The sequence below is a fragment of the Pongo abelii genome, chromosome 14, assembly GCF_028885655.2.
Source record: "Pongo abelii isolate AG06213 chromosome 14, NHGRI_mPonAbe1-v2.0_pri, whole genome shotgun sequence".
NCBI classification, from domain to species: Eukaryota; Metazoa; Chordata; class Mammalia; order Primates; family Hominidae; genus Pongo; species Pongo abelii.
Genome location: NC_071999.2, coordinates 85104789 through 85129192, shown reverse-complemented (window position 1 = coordinate 85129192; position 24404 = coordinate 85104789). Strand labels below are relative to the sequence as shown.

At 35.6% G+C, this 24404-nt stretch overlaps 1 protein-coding gene across 46 annotated transcripts in view; it reads left to right on the top strand.

Moving 5' to 3' along the window:
- The window catches only part of RBM26 (RNA binding motif protein 26), a 96003-nt gene that overhangs the window by 30696 nt on the left and 40903 nt on the right, over positions 1–24404 (top strand). For 14 of the 46 annotated variants that reach the window (XM_063714677.1, XM_054528658.2, XM_054528667.2 and 11 more), the window contains 10 exon segments: positions 1403–1521; positions 2827–2963; positions 8039–8127; positions 8804–9021; positions 10959–11219; positions 13049–13288; positions 13726–13866; positions 14202–14342; positions 20180–20291; positions 21429–21588. In XM_063714677.1, coding sequence (XP_063570747.1) covers positions 1403–1521; positions 2827–2963; positions 8039–8127; positions 8804–9021; positions 10959–11219; positions 13049–13288; positions 13726–13866; positions 14202–14342; positions 20180–20291; positions 21429–21588 — 1618 coding nt within the window. 46 annotated transcript variants of the gene reach the window in all.

Below are 24404 nucleotides of genomic sequence, written 5' to 3'. Positions count from 1 at the left end.
CATTTTAAATTTAATAAATTGATATGAAGATTTCTTTAAGGGTTGAAAACTTCATTATCTGTCTTTTTATCTTTTTGCTACATACATGTCATTCTTTTGTGTGGATTTTAATAGTTTATTTTTCCAGTTCTCTCTAAATGGACGTGCACATTTTTGATTTTACAATCAATATGACAATGAGTAACTTGTACACATGTCATTTTGAACACATGAGTATATGTGTAGAATAAATTTGTAGATGTACATTGCATTTGTGACCTTGATACTACCAGAGTACTCTATCAGCTACCAGTGTACTCACACCAGCTCATGTTTAAAATTGCGTTTTCATTAGTCTTGCCACCAGAATACATTTTCATATTTATTGGATTTTGCCAGCCTGATAACTGAAAAATATTTCAGTGTAACTTAAATTTGTATTTCTCTTATGGGTGAGGTTGAATTTTTACTCATTTAAGAGTCATTTTTATTTATTTTATGGTTTAGCATCTATTCATATCCTTTGTCTTTTTTTCTCTTATAATGTTAGTCTTGGTAAAAACACTGTGGGTTAGGGGAATTAGCCTTTTTGTGATGAGATAAACTGAGCTTGTTTTTCATTTGTTGACTCTTCATTATGAGGTTTTTTTTTTTGTTTTTTATAATCACATTACTTTTTTGATGTATGGATTTTGTGTCTTCCTTACTCCAGGGTTAAATAAATTGTGTTTTCCTCTAACAAGTGTTTCCAAGTTTATTTTGTAAAAGGTAATTGCCAAGTTGTCTCAATACATTTTCTTTTTTTTTTGAGATAGGGTCTTACTCTGTCACCCAGACTGGAATGCAGTGACGCGATCCCAAATCACTGCAGCTTTGAACTTCTGGGCTCAGATGATTCTTCCCCCTCAGCCTCCCGAGTAGCTGGGACTACAGGCACACACTACCATGCCTAATTTTTTTTTGGTAGAGACTGGGTTTTGCCATTTTGCCCAGACTGGTCTTGAACTCCTGGGCTCAAGCGATGTGCCCGCCTAGGTCTCCCAAGGTGCTGTTATTACAGGGTTGATTCACTGTGCCTGGCCTCAATACTGTTTATTGCATAATTTATCTCTTCTTAGTTGGTTTGGATGCCACTTTTATAAAATCTGAATTCCTAGTACATTTGGATCCATTTCTAGACTTTTTTTTTGCTGTTTAAACTAATATACTGATGGGTATGTTTTTAAGAAATAAAATGGCTACACATAGCATTAAGGAGTGTTAGTATAAAGAGAACTTAAATTTCTTCAAGGTCCTCTGTGACCCAGGTGCTTTTTACATGTATTAACTCACTTAACTATTATTCTCACTAATTCAGTTTGTAACTGGAATTTGTAGAATGTGCAGTTGGCTAAATTTTCTTCAACATTGGTTTTTTCTTTAGCTGTGATGCAGATCCATCTGCCCTAGCAAAATATGTTCTGGCTTTGGTAAAGAAAGACAAAAGTGAAAAAGAGTTAAAGGCATTATGTATTGATCAGCTGGATGTATTTCTTCAGAAAGGTAAGCTCTTTGGTTTAAAAATACTACTATATTTTAAAAAGTTATTTAAGGCTTGGCACGGTGGTTCACGCCTGTAATCCCAGCACTTTGGGAGGCTGAGGTGGGTGGATCACCTGAGGTCAGGAGTTCAAGACCAGCCTGGCCAACATGGTGAAACTCTGTCTCTACAAAAAATATAAAAATTAGCTGGGCATGATGGTGGGTGCCTGTAATCCCGGCTACTTGGGAGGCTGAGGCAGGAGAATTGCTTAAAACCGGGAGGCAGAGGTTGCTGTGAGCTGAGATCGCGCCATTGCACTCCAGCCTGGGCGACAAAGTGAGACTCATCTCAAAAAAAATAAATAAAGTTATTTAAAATAAGTTTATCCACAGAATATTAAAGGAACTTGGTAAGAAGCTCTAATTTTAACAAAGTTAAATAAACAGTATTATTATTGAGTATATCCATAGCTTATTTAAAATGGATGCCACCTCTCAGTAATGTCCATGTGCTTATCCTTAAAGCATGTTGATATTTTTTCTTACATAGATTAAAAGATTAAGAAAATGACTGCCTATTTATTTAAAGCTAGTACTGCTTAGGAAACTGCTTTGAATCTTACCTAGCACATTGCTTTTCAGCTTTTTGTACCTTGCCACATCTAGATTATGATAGTGTTTGTGTTTGCAACACTGAGTAGGCGACACAGAGAAGACTTAGTCATGGCTGGAGGTGACTAGCCCAGAGGGCTGCAACCATTCCAGTCTCTACCGTCTTGAAAATAGCATGAATCAGTATTGTCTCAGGACTTGTGCCATGGCACACTGGTTGGGAAGCTGTTGATATTAGTATATTTTCTTTCTTTTTACTTTTTTTTTTTGAGATGGAGTCTTGCTCTGTCACCCAGGCTGGAGTGCAATGGTGCGATCTTGAGTGCAGTGGTGTGATCTTGAGTGCAGTGGCGCGATCTCTGCTCACTGCAGTCTCCGTCTCCTGGGTTCAAGTGATTCTCCTGCCTCAGCCTCCCTAGTATCTGGAATTATAGGCACCTGCCATCATGCCTGGCTAATTTTTGTGGAGACGGGGTTTCATCACGTTGGCCAGGCTGGTCTTGAACTCCTGACCTCAGGTGATCCACCCGCCCTTGGCCTCCCAAAGTGCTGGGATTACAGACGTAAGCCACCGCGCCCGGCCAGTAGTAGTATATTTTCTAATTTATAATAAAGTCAAGGTATATTTCATCATATTAGAGATAAGAGATGTGGAAGCGGGGAATTAATCTTAACAAATGTGTTTTAATCTGTGGTGTTTGGTTTTATTTTTAGAGACACAGATATTTGTGGAAAAACTTTTTGATGCTGTGAATACAAAGAGTTACCTACCTCCTCCAGAGCAGCCATCATCAGGAAGCCTGAAGGTAGAATTTTTTCCACACCAAGAAAAAGATATAAAGAAGGAAGAGGTAATGATTTGTGTTATACCTTACAGGTTATTTAAACACATAAGAGGAATAACTAAACTGAGTTTTTATCTTCTGTATCTTTGTGTTGGAGTCCTCAGGACCACTCCCAGTTTAAATGATTTTTCTAGGAGGACTCGTAGGACTCTGCATATAATTATGCTTATGGCCCTGGCTTATTTCAGCAAAAGGATATAAAGCAAAGTCAGCAAATGGAAAAGGTGTATGAGGCCAAGTCCAGTGGAAAACAAGCACAAGCTTACAAAGTCCTCAGAGTTGCACAGGATGTGCTTAATTCCCCTAGCAGTGAACTGTAACAACACATGGGGATTAGGCAAGCTCCTTAGAAACTCTGCCCTGCGTTCTTATTTGGAACTGGTCACATAGGCACCACCTACCTAGTATGTACCAAAATTCCAGACTCCTGGGAGGAAGGCAGATGTTTAGTGTAGACCATATTGTTTCATAAATAATTCAGTCACAGTGAACCATTCCTTATCAGGGGGTAATGGGAACCCTCGAGAAATCAAAGTGCCCAGGAGCCAGCCAAAGGCCAGCCTTACAAGCATGCTGGCTTTCTAAGGTTAGTATTATCAGGCCTGCTTTTACTCTGCACAATATCTTACAGACATAGAGTCTTAATATCTGTTCTATGAAAATAATTGGGTCGACAGTTGGTCTGTTTGCTTTTGTCATACATGTATTTAGTAGGGGACTGTTTTTAAGGTAGTAAAACACAAGGACCTTCACAGGACGGTGGAAATGACTTCATACTTCAAGAGGTCCCAAAACTTTTTGGGTATTTTATAACCTTCTCTCTTCACCCTTAGTTAATAGTCATATAATAATTTATATCTTTTCAGTTTGATGTTAAAAGATTATAATTTGGCCAGGGTGAGCTTGGTGGCTCATGCCTGTAATCCCAGCACTCTGGAAGGCTGAGGCGGGAGGATCACTTGAGCCCAGGAGTTTGAGACCAGTCTGGGTTATATAGTGAGACCTCATCTCTATGAAAAAAATTTTAAAATTAGCCAGGCGTGATGGGGTGGTGCATGCTTGTAGTCCCAACTACTTGATGGGCTGAGGTGGGAGAACTGCTTGAGCCCCAGAGCCTGAGGGTGCAGATTGAAGCACTACACTGCAGCCTAGGCAACGGAGCAAGACCCTGTCTAAAAAAAAAAAAAAAAAAAAAATACAATTTTAGTGAAAATAATTGTTGGCAGTTAAGCCATTATGTTTCTGCATTTAGCCCTAGCTTTAGGTCACACAAATCTTAGTTAAAAATTTGGTTCTACAAATCACTGGTTTGTGACCTTGAAAACATTATTTTTCTGAACCTCATTTTACTCAGCTGCGAAATGGAAATATTAAAGGTTCTTGTGAGGAATAAGCAAAATAATGTATATAAAGCACCAGTCAAGTGCTTTATATACATTATTTTACTTACTCCTCACACGTGGCACATGGTAGGTTCTCAGTAAACGGTAGCTGCTGTCATTTTTGAGATTGTTAGAGATGTTGCTGTTGTGACCTTTGTTTTTTCTCCTTTTATGCTTTTTCCAGATTATATATAAATAATACATTTTATTATGCAATAAAATATATATAATATTATGTAATCTCAAATATATTTATATCTCTATCTGAATATATTTACACACATGTATATTTATATATTTTCGTATACACATACCCACATGTAACATCCCAATCAGTTTTTTCTGCCTGAGAAGACCAGAAATGTAATTTAGAAGTGAACCTATTTCATACCTAACAGTATAAGGGTTCTGTTAGGAAGAAAGGGACAGTGGATATTGTCTTGGTAATTGCTTATGCAACATAGAGATATGCAATGGTTTATTCAAGTTTTGCCTACTGGTGGAACTTTGGGTTGGTTTCAGATTTTTGCTGTTAAAAATTATACTTTGGCCGGGCGCAGTGGCTCTCGCCTGTAATTCCAGCACTTTGGGAGGCTGAGGCGGGTGGATCACCTTAGGTCAGGAGTTCGAGACCAGCTTGGCCAACATGGTGAAACCCCGTCGCTACTAAAAACAAAAATTAGCCAGGCATGGTGGCAGGTGCCTGTAATCCCAGTTACTCGAGAAGCTGAGACAGGAGAATCGCTTGAACCTGGGAGACAGAGGTTGTAGTGAGCTGAGACCACGCCATTGCACTCCAGCCTGTGTGACAAGAGCTAAACTCTGTCTGAAAAAAAAAATATATATATATGTATGTATATATATATATATATGTATGTATATATATATGTATGTATATATATATGTATGTATATATATATGTATGTGTATATATGTATGTGTATATATATGTATGTGTGTGTGTGTGTACATATATATATATATATATATATATATATGCTTTAATTCTCAGAAAATCTTGAGTAAATCACAGTCTCTTGGCTTGAGTAGTCTTCCCCTAAATCGAGTTAGTAGCAAAGCCTTAGTCTTATTATCTATTGATGTAATAATACTTCCTGTTTTTTCAACCAATTATGGGAGATACTTATCCCTGATCTTTCAGAATTGTTGAAATGCCAGATGGCAATCTACGTTTAAAATGCTGTGGCTATACTAAAAGTTTACAGATGGGCATGTGCTGTGGAATATGGTGATCTCTTAGATTACTCGCAAAAATGTATTGAGTAAATAGAAGGGAAAGAGTGCATCAGAAGGATTGTATTAGTACCCGGTTTTTTGTCTGGTCTGGGAGGAGAGCTGGAATAGGTGGAAAGAGTATGAAAGTACTTGAATTTAAAAAGGCAAACTGTTGAAAGAACGCTTTAAAGATTATTTCTCCTAGTTTGGTCTGTTAATAGGATTTCCATTTGATTTCTCATCTAAAGTGGCACACTTTTTTTTTTGTTTGTTTTTTGAGACCGAGTCTTACCTTATTGCCCAGGCTGGAGTGTCGTGGCGCCATAGCGGCTCACTGCAATCTCTGCCTCCTGGGTTCAAGCAGTTCTCCTCCTTCAGCCTCCCGAGTATCCCTCCTGTAATCCCCTTCTGGGATTACAGGCGCTTGCCACCATGCCCAGCTAATTTTTGTATTTTTAGTAGACATGATATTTCAGCATGTTGGCTAGGCTGGTCTTAAACTGCTGACCTCAAGTGATCCACCCACCTCTGCCTTTAAAAGTGCCGGGATTACAGGTATGAGCCACTGTGCCCAGCCTAAAGTGGTACATTTTGACAGTCAGAAGCTCTTATCAAAAGGATGCTGAAACAGCTGGCATAAACTGGGACATGTGTACCCTGTGCGTAGACTGCCTGCATAAGAATATCTTATGGTTCTCAGTAACGCAAAATCTTGAGCTCTGTCTTATTTATAGAAGCCACTTGCACAATATTTCCTGAATTTGTTTAACCTCTAAGTCCCTTTTTTCTAATTATCTAGAAAAACAGTGATTCCTGTCGTTCCTATTGTTGAGGACCATTATTCTCAACAATATAGTCTGGAGAAGGTAGCACTGAGAATATTTTCCAAGGTTGCTTTCTAGTAGCTATATAATGTGAATGGAGGCACCTTGTAGGAAACAGAAATATATAGCTGTCATGCTGCTGTGAGAAACTGGAGAACTATTTCACCTTATACATTGTCTTCCCAGGCGCATATATATATATGTATATATAATATTATATATTATTATATATAGTTATATATATTATTATATGTTACAGATATATGTTACATATATATGTATAATATATATGTTACAGATATGTTACAGATATGTATAATATATGTTACATATATAATATATATTATATAGTCATATATAATATATATTTATATATTATATATTATATATTATATATTATATATTATATATTATATATATTTATATTATATATTTTATATATAATATATAATATATGATGTATAATATATATTATTTATATATATATTTTATATCTATATTTTATTTATATTTATGTATTTATTTATATTTGTATATATATCTATATATAAATATATAAATACATTAGAACTCACCAAGTCATAAATACATACACATAAACATATATTTATATATTTTTGTATATTATATTATATAAAAATATATATAAATATATAAATATGTATAATTATATAATATATAATTATTATATATTTATATATTATATGTATTTTATATTTTATATAAATACATAATATATTTATATAAAATATTATAAATATGTAATATATTTATATAAAATATTATAAATATATAATATATATGTATAAATATATATTATATATTGTATATAATATATAATATATAATATACATCATTATATAAATATATGTTTATATATAAATATGTATATGTTTGTGTGTGTGTGTGTATTTATGACTTGGTGAGTTCTAATGTATTCTTCTATATTCCTTGATGTGTTTGGTATCAGACCAAATCCATGAAACGAAAACATGAATATATGTTAGACTTTTGAAAGAGGAATAAAATTGGATTTCCATTAATTATGTTAAATGAGCATACTTGCTTAAAATGTTTTCTCACCAATGTAATCATTTCATTATAGTTAAATGATTTTACTTAGTAGAGAAATTTACTTTGTTTGGATAATTTTAGAAGATGACAATTTTGCTTCTACATTATATAAACTAATTTTAATGTTAATTAAATTTTATTTAATGTTAATTAAATGTTAATATTAATAAAGTCATTAAAGCAGTAATGTGTCTAAGGCTTTTTCTTTTTTTTTTGAGGCAGAGCCTCACTCTGTTGCCCAGGCTGGAGTGTGCACTGGTGCGATCTCAGCTCACTGCAACCTCTCTGCCTGCCAGGTTCAAGCGATTCTCTTTCCTCAGTCTCCAGAGTAGCTGGGATTACAGGCCCCTGCCACTGTGCCCAGCTAATCTTTGTATTTTTAGCAGAGACGGGGTTTCACCATGTTGGCCAGGCTGGTCTTGAACTCCCAACTTCGTGAACCACCTGCCTCAGCCTCCCAAAGTGCTGGGATTACAGGCATGAACCACTGTGTCCAGCCCTATCTAAGGCTGTTTAACAGTGGAATAACTACTAAACTTGTACACTTTTTTTTTTTTTTAATCAGATCACTAAGGAGGAAGAGCGAGAGAAGAAGTTTTCTAGAAGGCTAAATCACAGTCCTCCGCAGTCAAGCTCCCGATACAGGGAAAATAGGTGAGCAGTTCATTGAACCATACTCAGTGTTTCGATGTAAGTTATCTTTTATATGAATGTTTAGACTTGGGTTATCTTTTACTCAGAGACAAGTAATATCTACTCTTTTATTGGTCTAGGAAAATATAACTAGGTCCGTTTCTACCATGAAAATCTAGGTCAGATTTGTAGATCTTGGGAGTGAGTTTAGAACAGTGCTTGACATATATTAGCTGCTTATCTTTTTATTCCTAACTTCAGATTCCAGTAGAATCTTAATGTGTGGGTCTTTTTTTTTGCCTGCTGTTTCCGTTTAGTGTGATTAAATTGTTTTTCTCATTCAGGCTTCAAAAGCACTTAGAATACAATGCATGTGATACATGTCTGTAAGTTTGAGATTATATGTATGGGATGGTATGTTCTGTATGTACTCTAAGTCTTACGTATAGATGCCTTTATCTACAGATGCCTAATTGTATAGTTGCCAATGTGTAATAAGACTAAGGGTTAAGGCTTTAAAACGTTTGTTTTTCATTTAAAAGGGATTTAAAGTACTGAATATTAAGCTCAGTTTTTTCAGTTGTCTGATGGTAGGATAAAAAGTTTATAAGAATTAAACATAACTTTTTGCATTTAATTAGCTTTTTCCTGTGTCACTTAAAAATTTTTGTATAAAAGTGATCACATATTTCTTTAGAAGCCGTGATGAGAGGAAAAAAGATGATCGTTCTCGCAAAAGAGATTATGATCGAAACCCTCCTCGAAGAGATTCATACAGAGACCGGTACAATAGAAGACGAGGGCGGAGTCGCAGTTATAGCAGGAGTCGAAGTCGAAGTTGGAGTAAAGAGAGGCTTCGTGAGAGGGACAGAGATAGAAGCAGGACTAGAAGCAGAAGCAGAACACGAAGCAGGGGTAAATAGTATATTTTGGTTATCCTTTTATTATGAAAAACTCCATGTTTAAATGTTTTTAAAAATTGCTTAACATTTTGTCAGCGTTGTCTTCATTTTTTTCTATTATGATGTTTTCTGTGGTCCAAGAGAATGCTTTTTAAAAATTCCTTTAAAAGTTTTATTCCTTGCAAATTAAAATCACAGTTACCACTACACGTTCAACAGGATAGCCACAATGATACTGACTGATTCTATTCCATGTTGGTGAGAATGTAGATAAGCTGGAACTCTTTGGAAAACATTTTGGCAATATGTAAAAATGTTAAAACTACACTTAGCATATGGGTCCACTATTCTACTTCTTACTGTTTACCTGGAAGAAATGAAAGTGTATGTCCACACAGATATTTGTTCACAAAGGGTTCATAGCAGACTTATTTGTAAGAGCCAGATAGAGAAACAGCCTAAATGTCCATCAAGAGGTGAATGTATAAACATGTTGTGGTATATCCATACCATAACATGGATACAAAGAAAAGAACTATTGATACATGCAACAAAATGAATGAATTTTAGTATAATTATGCTGAGTGAAAGAAACAGGACAATACATATGTATATTAAAAAAATTTTTTTTCTTAGTCTTTGTTTTTGTGACAGAGTATTGCTCTGTCACCCAGGCTGGAGTGCAGTGGCGCTGTTTCAGCTCATTGCAACCTCCGCCTCCTGAGTTCAAGCGATGATCATGCCTCAGCCTCCCAAGTAGCTGGGATTACAGGCGAGTGCCACCATGCTCGGCTAATTTTTGTATTTTTAGTAGAGTCACGTTGGGGGTTTCACCAGGTTGGCCAGACTGGTCTCGAATTCCTGACCTCAGGTGATCCACCAGCCTCAGCCTCCCAAAGTGCTGGGATTATAGGCCTGAGCCACTGTGCCCAGCCTAAAGTTTTTAAAAATGCAAACTAATCTGTGATGACAGAGAGCAAAGCCAGTCGTTGCGTGAGATGGAGTAAAGGAGGGATGATAGATTACAGATTACAAAGGGGCATGAGGTTTCTTTTGGAAGTGGTGAATATGTACATCATTTAGTTGTGGTATTGGTTTCAGAGGTGTATACCTTGATTAAAACTTACACAGTTTAAATATGTTCAGTTTATTATGTATCAGTTATACTTCAAAACTATTTTTTAAAGTTTAAAAAGTTTTATTTCAGATATATATTTTTGCAAGAGCATGTCATTCCCAACATGTATAATTTTCTCCTAGTACATGTTATTGAAAGTAAGATGTTGTAGTAAAACACCTTTTCTCAAACTTTTTTTGCTACTCTTAATACTATTTATGGCCTTTGTATAAGCCCTGTATTCTGTTACTCTTTTCTTAGAAATTTTCCCCTGCTGTGATCTAGGTATACTAGGCTTCGTGGAATGTTACTTCACTTAACTAATCTCTTTAATTTCTTTTCTGTTTCCTGAGGACCATATGTATAGTCTAGTTAATTTCTTTGTGAATGTTTAATATGAACTCCTTCTGGCTCATCCGTTCTTATTTTAATAAACAGCCATTGTAGTAACTTTAGATGGATGACTACAAAATGTTCATCACAGGAAAAATAACCGTACTTTATTGCATGTTTTGTTTTGTGGACTGTAATTACGCATACTAAGATTGTGATGAAGAAAATATAAAATTCCTTTTTTCTATAAACAAAACTCTAAGGAAAAACATTAAATATGGCAGTGTTACCTGATTTTGTAGTTTGGGTTATATTGAAAAGAAATCGCTTACCTTTTAACATTGTGTATTAATTGAATATTTTTTAAAAGAAAAGGACTGTTATGCAAAATTTAAAACTTTTTTTTCTATGTTTATAAAAATATCACTATTTGTTAGATCTGGGACTTGTTTTTTTTTTAATACAGTGTAGTTTTATATGTCATTTATCTTTTGTTGCAGAAAGGGATCTGGTAAAACCTAAATATGACCTGGATAGAACAGATCCATTAGAAAATAATTATACTCCAGTCTCTTCGGTACCTAGTATTTCATCTGGCCACTACCCTGTACCTACTTTGAGCAGCACTATTACAGTAATTGCTCCTACTCATCATGGAAACAACACTACCGAAAGTTGGTCTGAATTTCATGAAGACCAAGTGGACCATAACTCTTATGTAAGACCACCCATGCCAAAGAAGCGGTGTAGAGACTATGATGGTAAGTCTTTCAGCTGTTTCATGAAGTATTTAATTAATATTTCCAGCTGCCTAAATTCTGTGTTTGTGTTGTACACAGTTATTCAAAGACTTACCTCTGAAAAGTGGGAAATTAGCCTTAATTGCTTTTTGAATTCCTCAATATGATTGAAACATTATTAGTTGCCACTAATTTGATTATCAATTTAAAGATAGTATTTATTTGCAAGTAAGTCTTAATAAATTGTGGGAGTTTACCAAACGAGTAAATATCTACTGAGTTTTTATCAGGGAATCTGCTGCTGAAACATTATTGACAAAACTCATTTCTTTAGAATGAGTGATTATTGGACTGTCAGTAGAAATGTACCTAGAAATGTAAATGTCACCTTTGCAAGAATTTTATTAAAGAATTGAAGACTTTTGGCTGGGCACAGTGGCTCATGCCTGTAATCCCAGCACTTCAGGAGGCTGAGGCGGGTGGATCATGAGATCAGGAGATCTAGAACATCGTGGCTAACATGGTGTGCAACCCCATCTCTACTAAAAATACAACAAATTAGCTGGGCGTGGTGGCTGGCGCCTGTAGTCCCAGCTACTCGGGAGGCTGAGGCAGGAGAAGGTGTGAACCCGGGAGGTGGAGCTTGCAGTAAGCCAAGATCGCACCACTGCACTCCAGCCTGGGTGACAGAGCGAGACTCTGTCTTAAAAAAAAAAAAAAAAAAAAAAAAAAAAGAAGACTTTTAAGGATTTACTGTAAAAGATTTATAAGTAGTATTAAAGCCATCATTGCAGTTTTTTTAGTTTTAAGTGAGAGATTTAGATGAAGGATATTTCTAAAGACAAAAATATGACAAAAATTATATTTAAGTCTGATATCTCGTTAGGTTATTTTCATTTGTGTTTGTTTGTTTTTTTTAGTATGTATACGTTAGTTTAACATTGCTCTGAAGTAATGCCTGAGCCTGGGAAATTTATAAAGAAAAGAGGTTTCTTTAGCTCATGGTTCTGCGGACTGTACAAAAAGTGTAGTGCCAGCATCTGCATCTGGTGAAGGCCTCAGGAAGTTTACAATCATGATAGAAGGCGAAGGGAGAGCAATTTAGAGGGAGGAAGAGTGGGGTTGGTGGTCGGGGAGGTGCCATGCTCTTTTAAACAACCAGCTCCTGTGAACTATTAGAGGGCGAATGCACTTGTTACCTTGGGGAAGGCACCAAGCTATTCATGAAGGATCTACCCCCATGACCCTAACACCTCCTACCAGGCCCCACCTCCAACATCGTTTGTCACATTTCTCTCTTTTTCCTCTTCTTTTTTTTTTTGAGATGGAGTCTCCCCCTGTCCCCCAGGCTGGAGTACAATGATGCAGTCTCGGCTCCGTGCAACCACTGCCTCCCAGGTTCTAGCGATTCTCCTGCCTCAGCCTCCCTAGTAGCTGGGCTTATAGGCGCCAGCCACCACGTCCAGCTAATCTTTGTATTTTTAGTAGAGATGGGGTTTCACCATGTTGGTCAGGCTGGTCTCGAACTCCTGACCTTGGGTGATCCACCTGCCTCAGCTTCCCAAAGTGCTGGGATTACAGGCATGAGCCACCATGTCCGGCCAGATTGTCACATTTCAACATGAGATTTGGAGAGGATAAACATCCTAACTATATCAGTATGTTAAATATCACTTTACAAGTATTTATATTACTGGAGAAGATCAGGTAGCTCTTGGGAAATGGTTAATTATACTTTTGTCCAATATTAAAAATATTCATATTTTTAAATATTTTACTTTTGCTAACTTAGAGAAAATATATACTTCCAGTGCTTTTGACATTTGTTTCTAACTATTCTTTCCTCATAGAAAAGGGTTTTTGTATGAGAGGAGACATGTGTCCTTTTGATCATGGAAGTGATCCAGTAGTTGTAGAAGACGTGAATCTTCCTGGTATGCTGCCTTTCCCAGCACAACCTCCTGTTGTTGAAGGACCACCTCCTCCTGGACTCCCCCCACCTCCACCAATTCTTACACCCCCACCTGTGAATCTCAGGCCCCCAGTGCCACCTCCAGGTCCATTGCCACCCAGTCTCCCACCTGTTACAGGTAAGTAAATCTGTTTGTTTGCCTGTATTTATCTAGCCATTCTTAGTCTATTTTTAAAACTTAATAGATTCTTAAATTAAAAGTATCTAAAGGAATCCCAAAAATGCCTGATAGAAATTAATAGCAATATACTTCCATTTGGAATACACCTCCACTTTGTAGCCTGTGCCAAGCCAGTTACTATGGTTTGGAGTGACCCTGTGAATTAAATACATCACTGGTAAAACTCAGCTACCTGCAGGCCTTCATAGCTTAAGGCAAACCTGCTTTGGAATGTATTAAAAGGATATTTTACCCTGGATATCTAATTCAGTTGTAAGGGCTTGGTGTTTGTAGATATTATAGTTTGATAAATGAGAAGATTATATTCGGATGTGCAATAACTTGTTTTATTTGTTTGCTTTCAGATGATATTTCTTATTCTTTGGTTTTGACAGGACCACCACCTCCACTTCCTCCTTTGCAGCCATCTGGCATGGATGCTCCTCCAAACTCTGCAACCAGTTCTGTTCCTACTGTAGTAACAACTGGCATTCATCACCAGCCTCCTCCTGCTCCACCCTCTCTTTTTACTGCAGGTGCAGTTTTGGCCCTTTTTATATTCGTAATGTAACACAGTTTTAGATGAAGAATTTTAAAATGTCTAGAGAGAATTGCTCTGTGAGGACTACTTTTCTCACTAAGATTATGTAGGCATGGTGAATGAACATTAAATAAGCCCTCAGTTATGAATGTTTTCAAAAAAAACATTTTCTTTTTAATAACTTTTTAAAATAAAGTCATTTTCTTTGTGATACATATAAAGCATGTTTTATGTTAATGTTATATTGTTTAATTTTTCTCTTATCAATATTAAAAAATTACCAAGTGGAGTTTTATAATTGTTTTTTAATTACAGTTTTTGTATTACCAGATACATATGACACAGATGGCTACAATCCTGAAGCCCCAAGCATAACAAACACTTCCAGACCTATGTATAGACACAGAGTGCATGCACAAAGGCCCAACTTGATAGGACTAACATCAGGGGATATGGATTTGCCACCCAGAGGTACTATAATTAATCTTTCCTTCCTGTCATTTTCATAATATAAACAGTGGGAAAACATTTATAAAGAACAGTTGGTCTTGCCTTTATTGGGGCTGGATAAGTAATGGTGATTTATTTCATTTTATTTGTGGAGACAGTCTCACTCTGTGGCCTAGGCTGGAGTGCAGTAGCGTGATCTCAGCTCACTCTAACCTTTGCCTCCCCTTCAAGTGATTTTCCTGCCTCAGCCTCCTGAGTAACTGGGATCACAAGTGCATGCCACCATGCCCAGCTAGTTTTTGTATTTTTAGTAGAGATGAGATTTCACCATATTGGCCAGGCTGGTCTTGAACTTCTCTGACCTCAAGTGATCCGCCTGCCTTGGCTTCCCAAAGTGCTGGGATTATAGGCTTGAGCCACCGTGACTGGCCAGGATGGCGATTTTGTTTGTTCCCTGTATCCTTCGTTCCCCCATTGGAGAAAATATATTGTGTAATTCTGTATTTGTGGTAGAGGTGACACTTTATTATACAATTATTACACTGTCCAAGAGGGAAAGGAATTTCCTTAAAGAAGCACGTTTTCTTGGATAGCCTTTTTTTTTTTTTTTGTAATTTGTATGATTTGTAATCTTGAGAGTAACGCTTTAATTCCTAAAGATAAGTTTATTCCTAGTTTGGAAAATCAAATAGTGCTTGGTATTTATTTTTGCTGACTTTTCACCTGTTAAAATTTGATATTAGTTTGCGTATATTTTTAAGCAAAGGATATTATGTGTTAAGAAATGACTCTTAAAATTTTCTTAGAGAAGACAGACTTTTGGATAAAATTTCTAAAAGGTACAATTTGGGTTGACATAGTCACAAGCTGGGGCAGCAAAGTGCCCTACATCTAGAGTGCCCTACATCTAGAGTGCTACACTAGAGATGTAAATGTAAACTAATAAGATTCAGAAGGAGAAAGTTCACAGTAATTTGGAAAATACAGTATTTGCTACAGATCACATTTGATATTAGGGAAATGAAGCATTGTCAGACATAATGGAAAATATTTCCTGGGCTAACGAAAAATATATCTTTTTCCCTAACCACCTCAATTAAGTTTTAAATCCCATTTTCTTTCCAGTCTTTTCTTGTCTTACCTAGTCAGAATTAAAAAATCATGCTTCGTCAGTTGTGAATAAAAAGTCTTAGTAAGTAACAGTGCCTAATGGAGTTTGGTAAATGTGTGATTACTTACATACACTTTTTTTTTCTTTTATTCATTGGAAGCTATCAGATTCTGAGCATCTTCCTTGAATGTTTAAAGGACTTTTTGTAATGAAGGTGTAAGGAACGTTTTAATTCAGATTTATATCCTGTTTTAGATCATAGGACAACATTTAATGTGGATACCCATTCCTCTTAAATTCTCTTTGAGGAATTTCAGTAGCTATTATTAACAACAGAAAAAAAGATTTTTTTTTAACAGCTTGTATGTGAGGGATATATGGATTCCTTGTAATTGAAAAAGTGGCCACTTAAGATTTTAACTGTTGTGTGATGTTTACCTATATCCTGAACTGGTCTCCTACCTGGCTAGTTCACAGAAACCCTCTTTTCTTGTTTAGATAACTATTTAGCATGTAGTTTGTTTTCCTTATACCAATATTCCTTGCTTTTACTGGGAACCTTTTAGTGAGAATTTCCACTTCAGTTAACCTTTTACTGGGGATTCCCGCTAAAGTCATTTCTTTCTACCTTGCTGCTTTGGAGCTGTAAATACATGCTACTACAGGTCAATATTTATTAGATCCATTCACATGCCAGGGCAATTTCTGGTTGTGATCAAGAGAAGCAGGAGGATCAAACCCCTTGCATTTAAATCTTACCATGTACAAGTTGGATGTATGGTAATTTCAGCTCTTAATGCATATTGTTATAGAAAGTGATCTGTTGAGAGATAAATGTCTGGCATACCTACTTAGAAATTTGAATGCCTTTTCTCAGAATCATTATTGTACATAGTGATTATTTTAGTACTCTTCTTTAGATACATCATGTACCATTTTTGTTAGCTAGTTTAGGATTGATTTTTCCATTAATAACAGTGATTTTATGTACCAAACAACTGATTTAGCAACCCATCTAAATTGAGGATTGTCTGTAGTCCTTCTGTTTTCTTATCTCTTTTTAGTCCTCTCCCTCCTCCCACCATGTGTTCTCATCTATTCCCAGTTGGGATTTTAAATTTACTGTCCTGGATTGTGACAGATACATAAGAAGCTTATTTATTGTTAATTATATAATTATTGCACATTCCTAATAGCCTATAGATGGCCTTAATTTAAATTTGTCATGGACTTATTATTATGTGATAGTTAAACTTTTATGCTTACTGCTTTAAATTTTGAGGACAATTATTCAGCAAAAGGAAAGAAATTTGGACCCTTTGATGCATTGAAATTACTAATGTAAAAGTTACCTAGAAGCCCTGACAGTTATTTTTTGCAGAGTTCTAAGGAGGTGGAAAACTTGATGGATGATGTCATGATTGGATATAGGGAGGAGGAAGGGTTAAGTAGTTTTCCATTTCTAGTCAGCAAAACCAGTGCTGACAATTTTAGGCAGAAAAACAATTCATTAAAAGGATTATTGGGGAAAAATACATTACATAAAACTATTTAATATTAGATCATTTGCTGAGGATATACCAAGAGGAACTTGCTTCTGTGTTTTTAATATCCTTCTTTTAAATATATATCAATGAAAGGGATTCTGAATTAGAGAATACAGATGAGATGGAGCAAACCCATTTCAATTACTGGAGGCAAAACACGTTATTCCCTCTCTTAGTGAACCTTCAGGTACAGAACATATTAAAGTAAAAAACAAAAGATGTTGGATAGGTCACAGATTCTCCAAAAGGGCCGGTGAACCAGACTTGGGAGACAGGAATAAGACCAAAAATCCTTTTGCAGAACCGGTCCTTGGAAGGTACCACTGGACAGAGAAACATCACACGTGCTAGATACAGGATGTTTCCTAGAGATGTAGGATAAGTCAGAGTTAGAGGAAGAGAATAGATACAGCCTGTGTACCCTGTGATACTTTTGAGAAACTGAAGGAATTTTGTGACTGGAAGAGAAGAAGTAAGGAATGTAGAGGGAGGTAAGAGGCTAACTAAAAGCATTTACAGAATTTTAGAATAGAGGTGATAGTAGCTGGGCTAGGGTAATAATAGAAATGAAAAAAATAAGTTTGTGGAAAGAATTGACAAAACTTGTAACTTACTGAATTTGGAGGCTTAGAATAGGGGTAATAAGTGGATGAAATTAGACACCCATTTCCTGCCCCGGATAATTGGGCAGATGATAATTTCATTCATTGAGAAGAACAGCTTTGACAGAAAGATAAATTTAGTTTTGAAAGTGTTTAACTTCTTGTCCCCCTGGGGCATTTGAGTAGAAGTGTCCAGTGGGAAACAGGATATGGAAGTCTGAGGTCCATGAGAGACAGTTGGCTAGAATATACAGATTTTGGAATCATGCATATGTAGAACTTTGGTCCTTAATCTTTTCTTCTGTCCCATTAGTATCAGTGGGAGGTAAAGGGAGATAGAAGGAGCCATACCAAAATCTGTAGGTCTGACTTACATAATTTTAAAAACCTTTCTCGTGTGTTTCTAAAATCTTCCTCTCCCCATCCCCACTGAGAATCACTGAAAAAGATGAATGAAGCCATGGCAGTAGATAAGAAAGTTATTTTAGGAAGGCTATGTAAAGTGAGATGAGAAAACCCAAGTATAACTACTTGACAAATGTCAGCATCAAAGTAAATGGACAGAGAAAGGAGAACTTTATAGAAAACTTAGAAATGAAGCCCAAAAGCTGCAGACAAAAGCAAGGAGTGGGGATTCCTAAAAACCCAGGGAATATAATACCTAAGATGGAAAAGATGATGATCAACAGCCGCAAATTCTCCTGAGAGGTCCAGTAAGAGGACTGGGATATATTCATAGGTTTAAACAACAAGTGAGGACATGAGTGATTTTAGCACGAGCAAGTAAAGTGCAGTAATGGGAGCAACTGCCAGTTTTCAGAGGATTAGTGAGTGGGTGTTAAGGAAGCAAAGTTAGTAAGTGTGGACATTGATTAGGAAAGGGCTGTTGGGGGTATGGAGAGAGATGTTGTTGCTAAAGGGAAAACTGGTTTTACGAGAGAGTTTCTTTTTTTTTAAATGGAGTAATTAGGGCTGTAATGTTTGAATGTTGATGGGAGGTATCAGTGTCCTGGGAAAGGTTGAAAATGGGGGAAAGCAGCAGGAGTCCAGAGCGTTGATTTGAGTCTCTGTGTGTATGGCATATGTGGGTAGTCATATATCAAATATGACTTGACTGGGATGATTGGGAAAATGGTAGTTTCATTAATAGAAATGTTTAAGAAAAATAAAAGACTTAATATGAAAATAATTTGAATGTTCTGCATAGTGAGTTTTGAGATACCTGTAGGATTTCCAGAGAGAACCAAGAAGTTGAAAATTTAGAATTGAGTATATGCTCTCCTTCTGCAGGAGACCATAGCTGTGGCCATGAGAGATATTGTGCTGAAACAGATCCTCAGTTCTTTTGGTTAGTTAGGTGTTTAGAAATATGTAAGAATAGGATTTTAGACAATCTATTTTGCCATCTATAAAAAAGGAGTTTTTAAGTTACATTTTTCTATGTGGATTAAGGTTTGCATGTTTTAAACTTTAGAGTCATTTGGGAATAACAGGTTATCATTACATGCCGTGTAAGTAAATATAAAATGTTGAAAGTAACAGACTTTTACAGCTCTTTTACACTGTATTTTAGACTTGAATCTTTTCCTGTTTAAAGCAAGTATGCTTTCATTACGTTCATATTTTATGAATCTATTCCATATTTAAAAGCAGCTCACTTCAATCATAACTCTAACTTTTCACTTCTCAAAGGTTATTGGATTAGTGTAAAGTTTTGAATCTTTTAGATTGTGCATTTGACTTCAAAACTATGAACTTAAAGCCTCAAAGTGATTATTTTCTCATTTGTGCATTGAGATATATATATATTTGCGGTGAGGGTGATGGTAGATGGGAACAGTGACTTGGGTTTTATCTACAAAGAAGTGACCTACAGAATCACATTTTAATTTGGCATATGAGAATTGATTCTTTTTCATAGTTAGTTGTGAAATGAATATATTGAAATAAATTTGAAAAAACCCTTAGATTACTGTATTTGAATGTACAGTAATTCCCCTTTGTCTGTGGGTGATATGTTCCAAGACTCCTCATGTATAAAACCACAGAGTACCAAACCCTACATATACTATGCTTTTTCCTATACAGACACATCTGTGATAAAGTTTCACTTATAAATTAGACACAGTAAGAGCTAAACAACAATGTCTAATAATAAAATGAAATAATTATAACAATATACTATAATAAAAGTTATGTGAATGGTCCCTGTCTTTCTCTGTCAAATATCTTATTGTATTTATGCTTCTTGGGATGATAGGAGATGATAAAATGCCTACATGATGAGATCAAGTGTTGGAGTAGGATGGTGTGAGATTTTATCAAACTACTCAGAACTGCAGGCAGTTTAAAACTTAGGAATTGTTTACTATTTCTGTAGTTTTCCATAATTTTGGACTGTGGTTGCCTAGAGATAACTGAAATCGTAAAAGTGAAACTGCGTAAGGGGGAGCTACTATACATTTATTTCTATTTCTTCTAAAATATATATATATTTAGATAAAAGCCAGAAATTTTCCTGTATGAGGAAGGTATCTATGATAAATAGAGAATATTAACCTGTGCTTATTTTTTTCATTTTCTTTTGTTTTAAAACAGAAAAGCCTCCCAATAAAAGCAGTATGAGGATAGTAGTGGACTCAGAATCAAGGAAAAGAACCATTGGTTCTGGAGAGCCTGGAGTTCCTACAAAGAAGACTTGGTTTGATAAGTAAGGTGGCCAGGAAAATTGAGAAGTATAATTGTGCATTGATTTTCAGGATCGTTTCTGTATTATTATGACAATATGGTTTGGTTTCTTCCAAAAATGTTACTCTGTTCTGTAAGCAATCCCCATGTGTGAGTTTTCTAAAAATTGGTAAGTTAGTTGTCTGATGTTAGAAAAGCATTTTCTTACAGAAATGGTGTGGTAGTTGAGGGCATAATTTTTTCCTCCTATCATTTACCCTCCTCCAAAAAACCCACTCTTTAACTTAGACCTGTTGAATACTAGCTATATACAGGATAGTCATGAGCCTCTCATCATTAGAGGAAGGAGGTATAGATCAGACCTGTCAAGAGACTTTCATATGTAGGCAGTTCCTGTTAGGTAGGAGCTAGAAAGGGCTTTTGTGGGGGTTGGAGAGGCTGTCTAGGCATTGAATGGTCAAGGAAGAGCTTCAGAGAAAGGGGTAAGGAATCAATGTTAAGATATGTGTGAGGTGATTCATTTATAAATAAATGTGTGAAGAGAGACTAGGATCACTTTTAGAGCTTTAACATCTACTTAATAATGGATAGTTTCTAGTTCTTTGTGATTAATTCTGTGATTTAATGCAGAGTAACCTCTCTAGGCCACAGTTTTGTCCTTTCTTCAAGTGTCAAAATGTATTCTTTATAGTTCCAACAATTCTTTTTTTCTTTTTTTAAAAAAAGCAGGAAAGAGGTTGAGACTGTCATCAAAGAAAATAAAATTTAAAATCAAATTTAAAACTTAAAGTTTTAAGATAGGATATTTTTTAGTAAGCTGGCTTTTACAGAATCAGAATAAAGGTTATATATGCAAATTGACTAAAAGAGGATACTGAGACTTTTCCTGATAGGAATGTTAAGTAGAGGTGGATCAGAAGTGGAAAGTAACATGATATGGCAGAACCCTTCTCAGTTGGCTTCCATGAAAGGTGCTAACAGTGCTCATTTTGAAACTTCATTGTTGGAAAAAAATTTAAATTTCCTTTATCAACCAGTAATTTCAGTTTGGGGGAAAATTGAACTTAATTGGATATCTATTTTGTTAAACTTCATTCCCTTGTATTTGGTCAGGGTCAGGATTTATAAATGTATTGACTAAGTTGAATTTTGTTTACAGACCAAATTTTAATAGAACAAACAGCCCAGGCTTTCAGAAGAAGGTTCAATTTGGAAATGAAAATACCAAGCTTGAACTTAGAAAAGTTCCTCCAGAATTAAATAATATCAGCAAACTTAATGAACATTTTAGTCGATTTGGAACCTTGGTTAACTTACAGGTAAGAGCCATGAAATGGTTTTGTTATCTCTTCCTTCTGTTTAGGGAACTTAATGTAATAAGAAAACTACCTTTATAAATAAATATTATAAGGCTAGGCATGGTGGTTCACACCTGTAATCCCAGCACTTTGGGAGGCCAAGGTGGGCGGATTACCTGAGGTCAGGAGTTTGAGACTAGCCTGGCCAACCTGGTGAAACCCCATCTCTACTAAAAATACAAAAATTAGCCGGGTGTGGTGGCAGGCACCTGTAATCCCAGCTACTCGGGAGGTTGAGGCAGGAGAATCGCTTGAATGTGGAAGGCTAAGGTTGCAGTGAGCCAAGATCGCGCCACTGCACTCCAACCTGGGCGACAAGAGCAAAACTCCGTCTCAAAAAAAAAAAAAAAAGAAAATTTGTTATTCTCAATTGGGAAAATTGGACGTGAAATGGAACTCTACCTTTTAGGAAAAAATACAATTTTCAGTGTTTCAATTGGTCATATTATCATAAACTTTTTACCTAATAAAGGTTGTCATAAAACTACAGCAAAGTTAATCACACTAGTAAAATCCAGTCTTACAATAGTTTTCAGTTCCTCAGTTTCTCAAAATCATTTCAGCAGAAATTTTAGTCAGATTTTTGTCACTCCTATGGTGGGATGCACTTAATAGAGACTTTTGGGGCCCAGATACCTTGTAATCTGTAATTAGTTTAGACATTTACTTTTTCTTTACCACTTTTGAATATCTTTCAAGGTAAGTAACAGTAACAGTAATTTGTATTTGACTGCACCTATAATTAGACCTTGGCTTGGGTATATATAACCTGGGTGTTTTTTTAATATTGTGTTTATATTATGTGATATGGTGAAAGTGTTGAAATAGTGTGTTGAATTTTTCCGTTTTGTATGGTGTTCTTTTTGCAATTAAAATAATTATGTTTTATAATTTAATAAAAACAAATTTTAGAGGATACAATTCATCCTAACAACTTAGGATATTTTGGAAAATTTTGTTTTCTTGCCATTAAAAAGTACTATAAAAGTAATAGAGGGGGAAAAAATTCATGTTTGATTCAGGTAGGGCAACAGAGATACATACATAGAATTTAAAGGAAATGGTTCCCTTTCAACTTTTGTGTCTGTTCCATTCCCCTGCCCATCTATAATTACATTATTGTTAACAGTTTATCATGTGTTATTTTAGATTTTTTGTCACACAATTCTGTGTCTATTTATCTGTACACAAACTTAAAACTGTTTATGAGCCCATAGTATACACATTACCGTGTGGTTATTTACTTAATCTTGAATATCTTTGAGTTATCTTTTTATGGCAATTTCATTTGATCTACCACTATATCTAGTCATAAAAAGGTTTTCAAAATATTCTTCACACAATTAACTACACTGGTAATATTTAAAAATTTTTTTAAAGCTGAGGGGCAAAACATCTCACTATTGTTTCTGTTTGCATTTACTCAATTACTAGTGAGGTTGAAATCTTCTGTTGATTGGTTTTTTGCCATGTCTGTGTACTACCTGCATTATTATTCTTAAAACACATTTTTCAAAATCAATTTTCAAAACTCTTTAGCTTCATGCTAATTAAACATAATGATGAAATTGATGTTTATAAAGTCTTAAAAAATGTATAATTATTAAAATGTTACCAAAATTATCTTTATAGTTATAATTAATGTTTACTGAACACTTCTGACTGTGTACACTCTCTGTTCTATGTGAATTATTTAATTCTTAACACTGAAGAGTGGGTATGGTTATTCTCATTTGTAGAAAAAGAAAACAAGGCCCAGAAAGGTTAAGTAACTTGATCATGTTCATGGGAGAGTAGCAGCCAAAGTTTGAGCCAGGCAGTTTGATTCCAACTACTCTTTTGTTTTGTTTTTTGGTTTTTGTTTTTTTGAGACAGAGTCTCACTCTTGTCACTGAGGCTAGAGTGAGGTGGCATGATTATGGCTCATTGTAGCCTCGACCTCCTGGGCTGAGGTGATTCTCCTGCTTCAGCGTCACGAGTAGCTGGGACCACAGTTGTGTGCCACCACACCTGGCTAATATTTTTTCAATTATTATTTGTACCAATGGGGTCTCAATATGTTGTCCAGGCTGGCCTTGAACTCCTGGGCTCAAGCAGTCCTCCTGCCTTGGTCTCCCAGAGTGCTGGGATTACTGACATGAGCCACCATGCCTGGCCCAGGCCACTCTTAATCTCTTTTCTGTATTGCTGCACACCACCCGTGGTTTATATACCACACTTTGGAAAACTCTATTATTGAAAGAATAGGAATTTGAAGTGAAAAGTCTTGGATTTATTACTTATTAGCTGTAAGTGTCTATAGAATCACATTCCTTGAAATCTCAGTTTTCTCATGTATCAAATGTGATTGATGCTGTCGTTACATGGTCTCTTTTTTTGTTCTTAAATTTTCTTGTGCTTTTGGAAATGTGAGAATTACAAATTTGGGCAATTGTTCAGATGGATTTTTCTGTAATTTTTTGTTAGAGATAACCCCTTGCAAAGTAATTTACTGCCTTCTTCAGATTCTGTGGATCTTTGCCATGTCATTTATTGACAATAGGGATTGTTTCTCTTAGTTGCTATTAAAATTCGGAATAAAAAGAGAAACACTTTGAATGCCTATATGTAACATTTATGCAGTCGACTTTCTCTGCTGTTATATAGAGGAACTCTTTTTATGCTGTGAACAATCCTTGGTTACTATTTCTTCTGGAGTAAAAGTAGACTGTGGTCTACTAATCCAGATACAAGGGAGTATAAATACAGAATCTTACTTGGAAGGACCAGTATTTCAC